This window comes from Stenella coeruleoalba, assembly GCF_951394435.1.
Source record: "Stenella coeruleoalba genome assembly, chromosome: 9".
Lineage (NCBI taxonomy): Eukaryota > Metazoa > Chordata > Mammalia > Artiodactyla > Delphinidae > Stenella > Stenella coeruleoalba.
Genome location: NC_137155.1, coordinates 90,955,084 through 90,971,108, shown reverse-complemented (window position 1 = coordinate 90,971,108; position 16,025 = coordinate 90,955,084). Strand labels below are relative to the sequence as shown.

The 16,025-nt window shown below is 38.0% G+C and overlaps 1 protein-coding gene across 9 annotated transcripts in view; it reads right to left on the bottom strand.

The window, feature by feature from the left end:
• The window catches only part of LOC307191466 (putative RNA-binding protein Luc7-like 2), a 57,741-nt gene that overhangs the window by 31,058 nt on the left and 10,658 nt on the right, over positions 1-16,025 (bottom strand). For 5 of the 9 annotated variants that reach the window (XM_079931598.1, XM_079931602.1, XM_079931600.1 and 2 more), the window contains 2 exons: positions 13,293-13,363; positions 11,625-11,719 (listed from right to left, as the gene is read on the bottom strand). In XM_079931598.1, the coding sequence (XP_079787724.1) occupies positions 11,625-11,719; positions 13,293-13,350 (153 nt within the window). In that variant the 5' untranslated portion in view covers positions 13,351-13,363. The remainder of the gene's footprint in view (positions 1-11,624; positions 11,720-13,292; positions 13,364-16,025) is intronic. The other 4 variants (XM_079931605.1, XM_079931603.1, XM_079931604.1 and 1 more) reach the window with 1 other exon arrangement.

Sequence of the window (16,025 nt, the reverse complement as noted above, 5' to 3'; positions counted from 1 at the left end):
AGCTCGTCGCAGCTAGAGAAAGCCTGCGCATAGCACCAAAGACCCGACACAGCCAAAAATAATATAAACAAATAAATTAATTTATTAAATATATATATATCTTTAAAATAAATTTTTAAAAAATGTAGACCACTAATATGCAAGCTTCTCCAAGACAGGTGAGAAAAATTCAAAGATTCCATTTGTTAGAACACAGACACACATGCATGCACACACACTTGTATATGTACAGAAAGGACAGTGGAAGATGTACTTTGAATTCTTAATAGGGTTTAGTCCTGGGAAGGTGGGGGATGATGAATAATGGGAAATATTCATGTTTTATGCTTTCTTCCCTTATACTCGAAGATTATATTGCCAAAATAATAAACAAAGTAAGACAGAGTAGGCACTGACCAACTCAGAAAATATCCCTTTACCTCTCATTATTCATTTAACTGAGAAATTCACTTAATCTCTCAGGACTTCTCTTTTCTCAAGTACTTCAGGACTGCTATATGGATCAAATTACAGACTGACTAGATTTTAGAAGATTTTGAATGTGAATCAACACATGCAGAACTTACTCTGGACGAAGAGAAGAATGCAAGAATGCTCGACTACTTGGAAAGAAATATGATATGATAAAATCTGTTTCAGAAGCATTAACACCACGCTACTGGTTGGACTAACATCCTTGTCAGACAGCAAGGAATATGTAAGAATAGACAGCAATATTGGTAAAGTACTAAAAGGAATATATACATATACCAGCTGGAGAAGAAGTGAAACAAAACCATGACAGCAGGACAGAGAGCACAGGAAATACAAACCCCTAGCCCAGCATTTGAACCAGTCCATATACTGTTCCAATGCCAATGCTATTTTCAAAATAAAACAAATCATCTACACTTTGACCTTCCTTCTTACATCTTCACTTTCTTCCTCCTCACATTTATAAAATCTCTCTTCCATCCATGGTCAGTCCCTGCTTCAAGACCCAGCTCAAGAAGCTTGCCTGGTGGTGCAGTGGTTAAGAATCCGCCTGCCAGTGCAGGGCACACAGGTTTGAGCCCTGGTCCGGGAAGATCCCACATGCCACGGAGCAACTAAGCCCGTGCGCCACAACTACTGAGCCTGCGCTCTACAGCCCGCGAGCCACAACTACTGAAGCCCGCGCACCTAGAGCCCGTGCTCTGCAACAAGAGAAGCCACCACAATGAGAAGCCCGTGCACCGCAAGGAAGAGTAGCCCCCGCTCGCAGCAACAAAGACCCAACGCAGCCAAACATAAATAAATAAATAAATATGTATGTATGTATGTATGTGTGTGTGTGTGTATATATATATAAATATATATAAAGACCCAGCTCAAGAACAAGAGAAAGCCTAGTATACTATGGAAGAAGCCTTGAAATAACAAAACCTGGATATGAGTTTCAGTTATGCCACTATTGTCTTGAAACAAAAATTAAGGTTTTTCTTTCCTAATTCCAATCCTGTCACTCAAAACTAACAAGTCAAACATGAGTGGTGGGTGAAGAGGAATGGGGCACACTGCGCATGCACAAAGTAGTTCCTGCTTTTCTACTACTTCCCAACTTCTTAACTGCCCATTCTCACTTGAATGTTCTTCCTCCAAGTTCACTTTTTCCTGAGTACATAAAGAAAAATAAAGCTCTTCTTCTACCTTTTCTTAATGTATGTTTTTTTGAAGAATATAGTAGGAAATACCTTCTTATCCATTTCTAATCCTAGATATGCAAAGATAGCTAGTTAAAATTAAAACAAATGGCCTTGCCCCACAAAGACTATTCTGATTGAGGAGAGGAAGAACTTATATAAATAAGAGAAAACAAGTGCACACTCGGTAGTATGGAGGGCAGGTGCTACACAGGGGTTCAGAGGAATTGTGTGTAGTAAGCCAGGCAGGATTTAAGTTTGTACAGAAAGGTTATTCCAGGCAGAGAAATGGAGATAGGCAAAAATGAGCATGCTGGGCAAGGAGAGTACTGAGACAACAGTGAATAAATCAGTCTGGGGCTTCCCTGGTGGCGCAGTGGTTGAGAGTCCGCCTGCCGATGCAGGGGACGCAGGTTCGTTCCCCGTCCAGGAAGATCCCACATGCCATGGGGCGGCTGGGCCCGTGAGCCATGGCCGCTGAGCCTCTGCGTCCGGAGCCTGTGCTCCACAACGGGAGAGGCCACAGCAGTGAGAGGCCCGCGTAACGCAAAATAAATAGATAAATAAATAAATCAGTCTGGTCAAAACAGAGGACCAAACTGATTTATTCATTCAAGGGAGAGAGAGACCTACTAAAGATTTTAGGTTTTGACCATATAAATAATAGGGAACCACCAAAAGTTTCTGTGTGGAGGCAACATATGATAAATTCATTTCCACTCAGGAATGACTGGCTTCTTTTCTTCACATTTAGATCTCTTCAAATGTCACTTCATCAAAAAAAGTTTTTTCCACTCACTGTCAGTGTAGCCCCTTGCCCACTGTCTCAGACTTAACCACACATTTTTGTCACAGCACTTAACATCACGCCTGAAATCACATTATTTCTTTTCACACTTGGTTGTGAAAGAACATTAGAATGTAAGCCCCCATCACTAAAACAGAAACCCCTGTCCACTTCTGTATCCCCAGCGTTGCACATGGCACATAGTAGGTCCTCAATAAGTATTTAAGTGAATAAATGAATGAATGCTGATCTCAGCAATTAGCAACACTCTCAGAGAGATAAAAAAATAAATTACTTCTTGAAGGGGAATTTTTTTAACTTTTACTGTGAATTCTCTTTACTTTTTCCATTTAGCCCTCATTAATCTGATACCTCTTGCTTGCCCTTTTCTATTTCTTTCTCTGCTTAATTCCATTATTACCTAAATTTCATTACTGCAAACACTGTTATAATAAATACCAAAAAGGGGGGACACATAAAAACCTACCTGAATTTGGATATTTTACAAATTACATTATCCAATACATCAACATATATGCTTATATTTTTTGACCCTGTAGACCAAAAACGTCTATGGGGTAATATATATTCAAGATGTTTTATTCAATATAGGTAAACACCAAATGCTTTAAAAAGATCCCTTCGTGAGTAACTATCATCAAATTACTGGATTGGCCAAAAAGTTCGTTCAGGTTTTTCCGTAAGATCTTACTGGAAAACCCTATCAATCTTAAAGAAAAACCCAAACAAACTTTTTGGCCAACCCAACAGAAAGGATTATACTAAGTCATTTGATCTTGCCACCTGCACATCAAGACAGAATGCATCACATTTAAAAAAATACTTCCAGTGATAAGACAGTCCATGACTTTGCTTGATGTTTGTGGTTAATCATCTGTATAATAAAAATATGTTTCAAGTTTTTGGTTCTTACCATATGTTTGCTCTGTGTTCATTGTCTACATCTTCCAAATGATGCATTTATAACTCTATCCCACCTTTCTCAATGAACAGCCTCAGAGAACACACTAGTTTCTTCAGATTTGTTAAAATGCAGTTTATAAAACTGTGCCTATCTCCATAAAATGCAGTTTATAAAACTGTGCCTATCTCCAAAAAAGATCTGGAGAGTTCAGGGACTACTAAGTGATGATTCCTGGTTCTTAGGTAATAAGCATTTATTGAGAATCATTGTACAGAAAAACAAATGTGTGGGAATTCCCTGTCGGTCCGGTGATTAGGACTCTGCACTCTCACTGTCGAGGGCCCAGGTTCAATCCCTGGTTGGGGAACCCACAAGTTGCCATGGCGTGGCCAAAAAAAAGAGAGAGAAATAAATGTGACAGTGAAACATGCTGACAAAGTATCAGGCTATGAAAAACAACCTGCTTGAACAATGACTTCCAGACCTCACTCTGCTTTGCTTGGAAATTATTGGTCTTTGCTACTCTGTAATGTTTCAAGAGTCATCCTAAATGACAGGTCCAAGATTTAAGATCCACTTCAAAAAACAACAGGGGGTTTCCCTGGTGGCACAGTGGTTAAGAATCCACCTGCCGGGCTTCCCTGGTGGCGCAGTGGTTGAGAGTCCGCCTGCCGATGCGGGGGACACGGGTTCGTGCCCCAGTCCGGGAGGATCCCACGTGCCGTGGAGCAGCTGGGCCCATGAGCCATGGCCGCTGAGCCTGCGCGTCCAGAGGCTGTGCTCCGAGACGGGAGAGGCCACAGCAGTGAGAGGCCCACATACCGAAAAAAAAAAAAAAAAAAGAATCCACCTGCCAATGCAGGGGAGACGGCTGCAAGCCCTGGTCCGGGAAGATCCCACATGCCGTGGTGCAACTAAGCCCGTGTGCCACAACTACTGAGCCTGTGCTCTAGAGCCCGCAAGCCACAACTACTGAAGCCTGCGTGCCTAGAGCCTGTGCTCTGCAACAACAGAAGCCACTGCAATGAAAAGCCCGCACACCGCAACAAAGAGTAGCCCCCGCTCGCCACAACTAGAGAAAGCCCGTGTGCAGCAACAAAGACCCAATGCAGCCAAAACAAAACAAATAAAAAACAAAAACAAAGCCAAAACAAACAGCAGGACAGAGGACATACGTAATTATAAATGAAATAAGGTAGCTGTGTGTAAAATATTTACTGAAGCTGGCATACAGGTACATGAAGTTCATTATACAACAACTCTACTTTTACTTATAGTTGAAATTTTCTATTAATGAAGTTTAAAAAGACTCCTCAGGCTTCCCTAGTGGCGCAGTGGTTGAGAGTCCACCTGCCGATGCAGGGGACACGGGTTCGTGCCCCGGTCCGGGAAGATCCCACATGCCGCGGAGCAGCTGGGCCCGTGAGCCATGGCCGCTGAGCCTGCGCGTCCGGAGCCTGTGCTCCGCAACAGGAGAGGCCACAACGGTGAGAGGCCCGCGTACCGCAAAAAAAAAAAAAAAAAAAGATTCCTCAAACTGATTCAATATTACAGAATAAAAATTAGAGTAAAATTAACTTGTATTTGATCTACAAAGACTGGACATCAGCACAATAGTTCATCTTATTTACATGTATGTATATTTGTATTTAACCATTAATCCAAGTCACGGACAAACATGCTGACCAACCTCAATTAGAGACAGACTAAACTAGAACACGATTCTAGAACACATGGTCTCTGGGTCCCCTTAAAAAAATCACTTCCATAAGCCTGAAGTATATTAACTTATTTTAAGAATATGAAATTAATGACTGCAAGATTATTCTCAATAACAGAAAAAGGTTATTTCCCAAGGACAGAAGTACCCCAAGTTGAACAGCTCAGGGTATTCATGTGCCAATTTGCCAACAATACTCCAAATTATATACTGGACTGGGTTTTTAAAGTTTAACAGTAAAGCTCTAATTATTCACTGGGAAGCCCTTAATACGCCTCTGATTTCCTAAGCACCAAATGTATTTTTGGTTTACTGCTTGTTAAAGGAATGCGTATTTTTGTAAGAAACCGAGAATAAAATATAAGCAGAAAATCTGATTAATATAAGGACACTTCAAAATCCAGATCTGGTAAAAACCTGGGCTATCTGGCAGTTTTGCAAATTTGGAAGCTCTAGAAATTGACGGTCATAGAAATTTAAAAACAAAAAAATTCAAGCCAGTCATCTGGGCCAATGTTTTGTTTTCTTTCTTTTTTTTTTAATTTCGGCCATGCCATGGCGGCTTCTGGGATCTCAGTTCCCTGAACAGGGATTAAATTAAACCTGGGCCACAGCAGTCAACGTGCCAAATCCTAACCACTAGACCACCTGGGCTAATGTTAAAAACATTTGTTTAAAAACGCCTAAGTATCCCAAAACAAACCCTTTCCGGAGAAGAGGTTATGAGTTTAAACTGTCTATAGACTAATTTTCTCACATCTGCATGTGAAACCACTGCTGTCATGTTTTGATACGCAACTCAATATCAAGATACTCTACAGGGCTTCCCTGGTGGCGCAGTGGTTGAGAGTCTGCCTGCCGATGCTGGGGACGCGGGTTCGTGTCCCGGTCCGGAGGATCCCACATGCCGCGGAGCGGCTGGGCGCGTGAGCCACGGCCGCTGAGCCTGCGCGTCCGGAGCCTGTGCTCCGCAACGGGAGAGGCCACAACAGTGAGAGGCCCACGTACCGCAAAAAAAAAAAAAAAAAAAAAAAAAAAAAAAAGAATACCCTCCAGCTCCTTATCTGTTAGAAGGTAATACTTTTTCCACAGTCATTAATTTTTGAAACTCAAAGTTAGCTTTTGGAACATTTATTTCACTTTCTACTTCTGGGTGATTGATTATTCATTTAACACAATGGAGCGACACCGTTCTAGATGCTGGGGATATAGGAGTGAACAAAACGTCCTTGCCCTTACTATGAAACTTACGTTCTACTGAGTGGCTGAGAAAATTCTGTGTAGGTTTAGTTCTTATCACTTATTCTGCTTCTCTAAACTTTCATGGCTCCTTTAAATTTGTACTATCAAAGAGACTTCAGCAGTTTTAAAGTTCAGGTTTCTAGGTATCCAAGGAATTGATTATAACCAGGCCTTAAAAGAAAGCGTTAGAGAAGCAAAAAAGGAGTTTCAATTAATAAACTTCATTTTGGATAAAACCCAGAACCTACTGGGGACACCGTAAAATCAACTCAGGATTTTTGACAACCAATAAATACTCCCATCCAATCACTTCAAAAGGCAGATAAAATTTTACTATATTCCTGTCCCTAAGTATTTCACAATATCAGCTTTTCTTAAATTCTATTTCAGAGCTGCAGACTCTCTTTATAAAAACAAAATGTCATGGAAAAATCCCTGTATTTAAAATGTGTAAAAATTCCCGTCAAAATAGGAAGGACTGGCCTGTCCCCAGGTCCTCAGTGAATGAGGTACCTCTAAGGACATTTCAGAAACATCTTAAAGTCACTGTCTTAGGTAACTGTGTTATCTAAAAAAACTAACAACACAACAAAAAACATTTAAAAAAGTATTCAGATTAAAATAACCCTAAGATTCCTGTGTGGTATAATATATTGTGATTCTTTGTGAGACATCTGACAAAGACAATTTCTCTGAACCTTAATTTTTCTATCTATATAAAATGATGGCCAGGGCTTCCCTGGTGGCGCAGTGGTTGAGAGTCCGCCTGCCAATGCAGGGGACACAGGTTCGTACCCGGGTCCAGGAAGATCCCACATGCCGCAAAGCGGCTGGTCCCATGAGCCATGGCCGCTGAGCCTGTGCGTCCAGAGCCTGTGCTCCGCAACGGGAGAGGCCACAACAGTGAGAGGCCCGCATACCGCAAAAAACAAAAACAAAAAAGACGCAGACATAGAGAATGGACTTGAGGACACAGGGAGGGGGAAGGGTAAGCTGGGACGAAGTGAGAGAGTGGCATGGACTTAAATATACTACCAAATGTAAAACATATAGCTAGCGGGAAGCAGCTGCATAGCACAGGGAGATCGGCTCAGTGCTTTGTGGCCACCTAGAGGGATGGGACAGGGAGGGTGGGAGGGAGACGTAAGAGGGAGGAGATATGGGGATGTATGTATATGTATAGCTGATTCACTTTGTTATAAAGCAGAAACTAACACACCATTGTAAAGCAATTATACTCCAATAAAGATGTTAAAAAAAAAATGATGGCCTTACACTAGAAAACATGATGGCCTGTCAACACTAAAATTATACTATGATGAAGGCTATAAGAATTAGTAGTGGCCACTTCTGAATTTAGGATAGATGCATTATGAGAGTATATATTTCCATCTCTGCAGATCTTAATCTCAAGTTTCTGCTTTAGATTTAATGCCTACTGTAAATTATTACTATCATATATCCTTTTCCTAGATCACTAGGAACTAAATGGAAAGATTTTTTTTTAAGCACTTCAATATACTTATCTTTCCTTAGGGAATATATGTGCCAGAAATAATGTGGTTCATTTTTTTTGGGGGGAGGGGGACAACTGTACTTAGGTTTTTTTGTTTTGCCTAAATCTGAAAGGGGATGCTGTCTACTTTCTGCATGGTAAATAGAAGAGGGAGAAAACTAATTGTTCCAAAGGAGGAGAAGAGTGAGACTAAAACAAAAAATTCTGGATGAACAGGAAAATAATCCATGCCTTTGAAATATAAAAACTTCCTAATTATAGAAATATTCATGCTTCTTATAAAAACCATAATCTAAAGATACATATACACACAATTATTTTGATTCTCTGTTCTACATTTTACCTCCTCTAATTAATTTGTTAGCTTAAGAGTCAGTTATAGCAGAATAACCTACATGGGAAAAGAATCTGAGAAAGAATGGATATACATATAACTGAATCATTTTGCTGTATACCTGAAACTAACACATTGTAAATCAACTATACTCCAATATAAAATTAAAAAAAAAAAAGTTAGTTATACCAGAGTACCAGACTAAAGAATGGTAAAATGTTACAGGAGCATTTTCATCAAGCTGAGTTCCAGGAACTTCCCTAGTGGCACAGTGGTTGGGAATCCGCCTGCCAATTCAGGGGACAAGGGTTCTATCTCTGGTCCGGGAAGATCCCACATGACGCAGAGCAACTAAGCCCGTGCGCCACAACTGCTGAGCCTGTGAGCCACAACTACTGAAGCCTGCACGCCTAAAGCCCATGCTCTGCAACAAGAGAAGCCACTGCAATGAGAAGCCTGCACACCACAATGAAGAGTAGCCCCCACTCACCGCAACTAGAGAAAGCCTGCAAACAGCAATGAAGACCCAACGCAGCCAAACATAAATAAATAAAGATAAATATATTTTAAAAAAAGCTGAATTCCAAAAATATTCCATACTGTCAGTTATGAGTATATTTTTAGAAACGGTACTCTTCATCTCCAAGTGCTCAGTATAAAGTTCAACCTTTTTATAATAATAATAAGGCAAAGAATATATTTCTGTGTATTATTCTGCTAAATAATCCAGAATATTGATGAGTCATATTCTGCTGGAAGTGACAGATCTGAGGAACAAGGTCTGGAAAACTAAAGGGCAACCTTCAGTTACATAACAAAGAAAAAGCATTATAAAAAGTTACAATTTAGTTCTTTTCATCCTTGATCTAACGTCAAAAATAAATAAATAAACAAGCATCTTCAACACACGGAAGTGTGAACTATTAGATTCCGTGCCAAAACAGCGTGTGTTCTACAGAGACTGGATGCTAAAGAAGTCTGAGCTCTGTAATTACAAACCATTTGTACATAGGATAAACTGTTATAAATAGCCCTTTTTAGTAATAAGAATCATGAGAAAGTCACTCTGTGGATGATTTCAAGTTCTCAAGGACATCACACTGTGACAACCTTGGACTCTTACAAAGTCCTAGAGCCAGCCCTTAAAACTCTGCTTAAGAGGTTCACAACCACTTAACCCCATCCTTACATATGACAATCTCTTGCCTATTAAGATGACAAAAAGGAGATATTTCTCATACAGTGTTTCCCTGGCAAGTGCCTTTCCAAGGGCTTTCCTTAACTGTTTTTCATGTGATCCAAGACACCATCAATTTTAAGCCTCATCATTAAATTCTGTACTATAAGAAAAATGTTACAAATTAAAATAGTGTTCTTCTATCATCAATTTTAAGATGCATATTTCAGAGATATTAAAATTTGAAAAAATGTGCTTCTTACAAATCCAGCAAGAATTTTATAAGAAGAAAGCCCAAGACCAACACTAATCCTTTTTATTTAACTTGATGAAGGATTAAGTATTACCTACAGAGTAGAAAACATGTTGAATAAAACTACAGCTCAGAAAATTTGGGTTTGGTTCCAGTTTTACCTTAAATCAATACAACTAAATAATTTTGAATAAATCACTTTACTGTCATTAAGGCTAACTATGGAACATACACCCAACAGAATTATTTTGAAAAATAAATGAATGTGACTGCACTGTATACATTATAAAATGTAAAAGTACAATTGTGATGTCAGATTTTTTTCATTATTATTAATGCCATACCTGAAGAATATAATAATATGTCAAAGTCTTGCTATGGATGGTTTTAAAGTACTAAAAATTTAAATTCTGCCATTTTATCAATTAATCTTATCCTCAAAATTCATTTGAAGTGACAATTTAGCCTTAAATATCATTAAATGTTAAATTTAATAATAAATGTGAAGAATCAAATAATACTACAGATAATTACTAATATTATAGATTTCAACTGTATTATAGCAGAGTAGAAAATACTTTAATTATGGAAATTCTAAAGAGCAGATATGAGAGTTAATTATCTGTCACAGTCCTAATTCAAGTGCTCAGAAACTGGATGTCTTCCCTTTCAATATTATACTTAAAAAAATTTAAGTATTACATATTTTTTAAATGTTAGCTCTTCTATTCCTTTTAACATAATATAGTTTCGACGGTCTTTACTATTGGAAAAAGTGGTGTTTTTGATCAAAAATGCCTTGATACTTATGTATTTGGGGCATTTAACTCCTCCTATCAGGAAGAAACCACTCTTTAAGACTCTGAGCTTCCACTTCAGGGTGCACGGGTTCCATGCCTGGTTAGGGAACTAAGATCCCACATGCCACGTGGCACGGCCAAAAAAAAAAAAAGGAAGAAGAAACCACTAATTTAGACAACTTTAATTAAGGGAACTCATTGCTTCTGCAAATGGAAGTTTGAAATCTTTTCTTCATTTCAGACAAATAACAAAGTCAGCTAAATGTTTAGGCCCTACCAGCCCTCCTCTGCTATCCTTGTGAATGGAAGCTCTTGCAAGTGAGTTATCATTTCAATCAAATCCAAAAGCCAGGGAATCAAATCCTCTGTCCCATTTAAATAGGTCCATCATCATGTGATTTATCTACCAAATTAAAATGATGCTCTAAGATTAACCAACATCACTAGATATAGAACTTAAATTAAGTGAGCTTTACATCATTAGGAGTAAGCAATATACGTGAATTTTAACTGACAACAATACTCACAAATTGTGTAAATTTAAGTATTTACCAGTATATTTTCCCCACAATGATTTCCACATTCAAATGTGCACAAATCTTAATAAAAATGTATACTGTTTTGGATGAAAGTCTACTCTGCTCAACAGTGAAGTAAACAATTTAAAAAATCATTTACAGGGCTTCCCTGGTGGCGCAGTGGTTGAGAGTCCGCCTGCCGATGCAAGGGACACGGGTTCGTGCCCCGGTCTGGGAAGATCCTACATGCCGCGGAGCGGCTGGGCCCGTGACCCATGGCCGCTGAGCCTGCGCGTCTGAAGTCTGTGCTCCGCAACGGCAGAGGCCACAACAGCGAGAGGCCCGCGTACCAACAACAACAAAAAAATCATCTATATTATTTCTAAACTAAAAGTGCAACTGCTGTATAATAACTGCCTCTATGTTTCAAATAAGAAATGCTTTTTAAAAGTTTGCTCTGAAGAATGGAAAAAATTATAAAGTAAAACTCAGCAATCATTTTTGTGAGGAATTCAATTATTGCAGATCTGAATTATCAACCTGAATATAAGGGATGCAAATTGCTGCGCTAACAAGTGTTTAAAAAAAAAAAAATCACTGAATAATAATGTGACACGAAATTAAGACTTTATCAAATAGTTTGTTTTCGTAGTATACCAATAACAAAACAAAAGATTTAATAAACACGTACAGTTCCAGACAGGACATCATGGGGGCAACAATTCAGAAGGTGACTCTTGCATACTCTGTCATCACTGAATTTGATTCGTTGACGAGTAGTATCTCCTGTAATAGAGGAAAGTTAATAACATTCAAGGTTAGACAACTGGAAAATATTTGTTTTCTGAGAGCCCTACCATCACTAGCTTTGTATGTGTGGCTATACACACACACATTTACAAATCAGCTCAAGAGGGGTTAGTTTTTATATAATATCCTACAGAAAAACTATTTTAGACAACATGCAGTTGCAGTATGTGTACTGCACATGTAATTCAAATAGTCAAAGTGGGAAAGCAATGCATTCTGTTAAACAGAGTACTTCAGAAAAGCATAGCATGTAGAGCAGGAATGGACCTTAAAGATTATCGAGTCCAACTCCTTCATACTGCAGATGAGGAAACTGAGGCCCCAAGAGGTTAAGTGACTTGCAGCAGACCCACTAGGAGAATTTCTACTGGTATACAATGTTCCCTACTTGACACTAAGCACTGATTTATATTTTAATTATTTACATTAATTGAAAAACATAAAAAGTAATCTTGCAAACATTGCATACACACTGCGAATCCCCACTGAACCCCAGACGCCATTTCTTCCACTATTTTGTTCCAGCTGAAGTGTCTCCCTTTTGCTGCTGGGAGGAGTTAGAGAGGGTAGAATAACGTGTTTAAGAGCGTACAAACCTGGAAGAAGGACTTACACACCAGTCAAACAAAGGCATACTGCCTAAATGAAATGTTAACTTTAATGCCTCCAAAGGTCCCACACCTCCAAGTTTTATGTAGTCTGTGCTATATATGGCCAAACCGGGTACATTTAAATTCATTCTGTCTTCATTTAACATAATACACCTCCTGAGCAACAGAAGCACCCAACCCAATCAAATATGCCTATCTACTGAAAACTTTAAAGAATCTAAGAAAAAGAAAGGTAACTATATTAACAAAATATAGATGTTAGTTACATTTTTTTTGCTTAGAATCTCTTTGGGGGGTGGGGGGACTCTTAAGGACATTTCCTCTAAGTAAAATGATAAGCCCTAGGAAATGAACGTGTTTTATTTTTAGCCTTAAACTGGTATCCTCATTGATGAATGAAAACCTACTGGTGAATTACTGAAGCGAGAACTGTTGGTACCAAAATAGACTTTAAACACCACTGAACTAAAAACTTTCATCTAGGAAGTGATTCAATTATCTAAATTAATTTGTTTTTCACATGTGAATAACAAAAAAGGTTAAAACTTTACCCCTTTCACATGGTCTTATTTTGAAGAGCTTAACTCAAAGTCAACTAAACACTATCATTTTTAGGCGGGGTAAGATTTTGTTCAAATTGTTTTAATTTGGTTAAAAAGACTTAAAGAACATATTCATTTACAACCAGGTTTATAAAATTTTAAGAATAGTAATTTATAGCTAAAATGATAGCTTCAGAGCAGTTCAACAATAGGTTTTCTAGAGGCTAGTCTCTAGTTAAAGTAGGTTATTTTTGACACCACAATTTGGAATAATTAATTTAGTGTTCACGCCTGCTACTATAATAAAGGTTATTTTGATGGTCCTTTTTTCCTTTTAAACACAACTGCTTTTGTTCCACATTCATTAACACATCTGAAAAGTTAGTGATAACTCACGGCTCGGCGAATGCGGGGCCTTTCTGACACTCCCTTGCAGACTGAAGTAGGCAGGCATAGATACATTGAACCTTTACAAATAAAACAAGGGGCCAGATTGTTCAGTCTGTATAGAATAGACTCTGCCAGCAATTTCAATATAGCATCTAGAAGTACATGTTGACTGTAAAGATTCTTGTATATGAAAACAAAAGTGAACAAAATCAGGGTTTTTTGTTTTGTTCTAAAATATTGACTTAACAAGTGTAACCCTAGAGAAGAATATGACTGATCACAGGTAAAAGTCCAAGGCTGGAGCTCTGTAAAGTGGTCCTTGGGCAAACTGGGGTTTTGAAAAATGTTTTTTTATAAAGTATATTTCATCAAGACTTTGGTGAGGGCCTTAAGCTCATGTCAGAATGGTACTCTGATGAGCTCACACCAGAATGGCAATGCTTTATTACAGGCTTTTTGCTTTCTCGCATGTACCCAAATTATGCTAAGAAATTTAAAGATAATACAAATTTTTGAAGAAAAAAAAACTTACGTATCTAGAAGTCTCCCTGCTACAAGTTTCTAAGTTTTTCAGTAATGCAACAGCAGTATTGTTTCAGTGCTTTGTCAAACTAATGGCTCAAGAATATGACAAGCCAGGCCTTTGACTAAAATCAAGATTCTCTGAAGTTTTACTAGTCAAACATTTCCTCTGAAATCACGACATAAATCTAATATTAAGACATATGTGCCTTGAAGACACTGCTATCAGATAAAATGAGAACAATTCCAAATATGAATTAAGCAAAATCATCCCTGAGGACCTTTAAGTGTCAGTTTCTATAAATGCCAAAAAGTATTTTTAAATAACTCCTCACTACATACGAATGGTTGCTCTATAAACATTTGATAACTGCAGCAAACACAATAAATACAGCTATCAAATATCAGCCTGTACAGGACAGAAATCTTTGTAACAATGAAATAATAAAATTCCTAATAATTTGAGATACAGAAATACCCTGAGAGGTACTAGCAACTGAATATGTTTATTGATATTTTTTAAATTTTACTTGAGAGACTTTAAGGTTAACATTTTAAAATAATTTGACTATATTACCATACAGTATTTAATAAATGTATTTTATTTGGGCTTAAGCCATGAAAGTATAATCTGGCTAAACCAACAAAGAATTTTAAAACAAAAATACTAGTAATATAAACTGTCAATATATCTGGCCCAAACCATGTTTTTCAAAAGAAACTAGGTAAAACAGCACCCACTAAAAAACAAAGGAGGGGGGAGAGGGAAACTATAATTAATAAGGAACAAATATGAACCAAATCTCCTTATAATACAAGGAATTACTTTATTAATTCAATGTACTTTATCTTTGGGTTTTCTGGGTATATATTCATTATAAAAATAACCTAAGTTAAAAGAACAATTGCTCTGTTACACTAATATTGGATCCAAATAATAGAGTCAAGCCCAATACTGAACATATCCTCTGTGCTAGGCAATGGGATTACAAAGAGGCATTTAAGACAAGCTCTCTACCCTCAAGGAGCCCCTCATTTTCCTAGAGAAACAGGATATTTAAATGCAGTAACAAGTAATACAAAAGGAAGCATGATCCCAGTGCCAGATGAATGTTTGTAATGGATGAAATACTACCAAATAGTAGTACTTCAGGAATTCTAAGACTAGAATGACCACCAAGGACTGAAGAGGTTAGAGAAGGCTTCATGCAATGAGTAGAAGCCATTATTTGAAGGAAAGACAGGACTTAGACCAAAGGAAAGGGGAAAGAAGAGCATTCCAAACTGGCGGTAATACCTTTGACAAAGCTTATAGAGGCAGGAAGGTTTGGGAAACAATAAGTAAGTCGTATCTGGCTTTGGCAAATGGCTTCATGTAGGGGAATAGCAAAGCTGGGGCAAGAATAATATTTTTAGGGTAAAATCTGATTTAATTTTTTCTGCACCCAGATTTTAAATGTGTAAACAAAGAAAAAAGTTTAAAAATAATGGGGCGGAGGTTAGACCAAGTTATTTGAGTTCACAACAACAAAATGCCCTCTCCATAAAAACATGGCAGGCTCTCTTCTCTGTGACCTCCGTAATACTAATTAATTAGGCTTTGTACATAACTATAATGATGAGATTTGAGATTAAAAACTTGATTTAGAACTTTGAAAGGAAAAGTGTTCTTCATCTGAATGGAAGCATCAAAATTTCTATTAATGTTTTTTCTACCAAGCAACTACCTTCAGAGTAACAACTCTCTTAACCTCTGTTGTTCAACCTCTTCATGAGTTTCATGAATCATAACCTATATTTGAGAACACCTGAGTCATAGGTATACAATAAAAACTAGAATAAATATTATTCCTCTCAAGGTCTTTCAGTCACGTTAACAGAGCATGAGGTGCTACTGAGGCAGTTTTACTCAGGGAATATGGACAGCCCACTCTAAAAAGAAGGCTTCTGTCCAAACTACTCAAATATTGCTATTCTCAAAATCCCCTTCAATGTGTAGGGAGGGAAAGATAAACCCACTGTAAATCCCAACACTGCCATTTTATGGTCCTGCCCTTTCTGAAACAGACTTAAACTAGTAGCAACACTTAAAAATCTTAGCCTAGATGGTATCTGACATCATTTTACATGGTGCATGCTATTTTCCCAATATCCACCCCCTCCCTTCCAGCGCCAACCACCCTCTCCCACCCATACAAACAATAAATCAAATTAACT